We start from the raw sequence: 1335 nt of genomic DNA, 5'->3' as shown, positions 1-1335 counted from the left end.
GGCGGGCCCTGCCCCTGCTCCCACCGCCCCCGAACCGCCCCGGGCGGGCCCTGCTCCTGCTCCCGCCCCCCCCAACCCGCCGCTGTGATTCCCTCGCGCCCGTCGATTCCTCCTCGCATCTCTGAGCAACGCCAACACTCACTTCGATACGTTTTTGTTTTTTTTTAATTCATATTCAGCACGCGGAATCGGGTTCTCAAACAGGAACCCATGTCACTGAGGAAAAAAAAATAAAATACATATGTATTTGTTAATATGTGTACTCCTAGTGTACATAAAATTATTTGTAGTAGGCATTTGGAAGCGTTAAAGGAACAGTTTATATAAAGATTTTTGAAATCCAAGCACACTGATCTACCTGGAAAATCCAAAAGCTGGTAGGCAGGTTGGCTGCAGGCACAGTAGAAAAACTAATCAGCTCTGTATATACAAAACACTACCACAAACTCACTCCATGGGAGCAAAACACACCAAAACTTCCCCTCATATTACCATATACCACTTATTCCCGTGCCCACAGTACCAACAAATGCCATCCTGGAAAGCAACAGGCAGAATGGTACAGGTAAAGATGTGGGGATTGCTGCTTAGTACAAAGCTTCATGCCTTGGGTCTTCAATAGACTCTTAGTCACATGCCGTAGTTATTTTGCATGGTTATTTTAATCGAGATCGAACTAGAGAAACTCAGTATTTGAGTGTAAAGTGCACTAAAGCAGGCAAAAGGTCTACATTTATTAATTCAAGCTCTTCAGGTCCCAACCACGATTATTTTTTCTTTTGTTTAAGGAGCCATTTCTTGGGGATATGGACTTGGAGGGTTCAGTTTAACCCTCCTGCCAAGTGGGCTCATAAGGCACTTGGTGCACAGCAAGAGGCCACATTTTGTCACCTGCTATGTAGTGGCACAACACAGGGCAACATCCAAATAGCCCTTTGGCTTTTTCATTCGGTGCTAACTCCTGGCGTTGAGCAATGTTTTGGGCACAGCTCCACTGCCTTTAGAACCCTAAACCTGCCCTATATGTATGGCCAGGCTTCCCCCATGTGTGGCTCCTGTTCCTTGACCACCTTTTTAAATAGCTAAGAGCAACCATGTGCCCAGTCACTGAGACAAAGGAAGAAATACTGTTCTGTCATCTCTTCGAGTATTTTTTGCCAGTGCTTTTATTTGGGCCCCCTCGGATTGAGATCTTGCTTCCTATGGAGGGAAGTTGGTATTTTGCTCCTGAAGGACCCGGTTTCCTTAAATAGTGGCCACTTACTCTGGCTGTGAAGAGAAAATAAAGATCATTATTGCAAACACATCTAGTCCCAGTATTGAATCTTATCCATC

At 45.3% G+C, this 1335-nt stretch overlaps 1 protein-coding gene across 2 annotated transcripts in view; it reads right to left on the bottom strand.

Annotated features, from left to right (window-relative positions):
* Window positions 1-1068: 1068 nt before the first annotated feature.
* Window positions 1069-1335, bottom strand: part of CEP104 (centrosomal protein 104) — an 11773-nt gene continuing 11506 nt past the window's right edge. For both annotated transcript variants that reach the window (XM_027889346.1, XM_027889345.1), the window contains exon 23: window positions 1069-1170. In XM_027889346.1, coding sequence (XP_027745147.1) covers window positions 1136-1170 — 35 coding nt within the window. In that variant the 3' untranslated portion in view covers window positions 1069-1135. The remainder of the gene's footprint in view (window positions 1171-1335) is intronic.

The sequence above is a fragment of the Empidonax traillii genome, unplaced genomic scaffold (genome assembly GCF_003031625.1).
Source record: "Empidonax traillii isolate 1590-97213 ecotype Southwest subspecies unplaced genomic scaffold, ASM303162v1 scaffold259:size690984, whole genome shotgun sequence".
NCBI lineage: Eukaryota > Metazoa > Chordata > Aves > Passeriformes > Tyrannidae > Empidonax > Empidonax traillii.
This window is presented reverse-complemented; position numbering and strand designations above follow the sequence as displayed.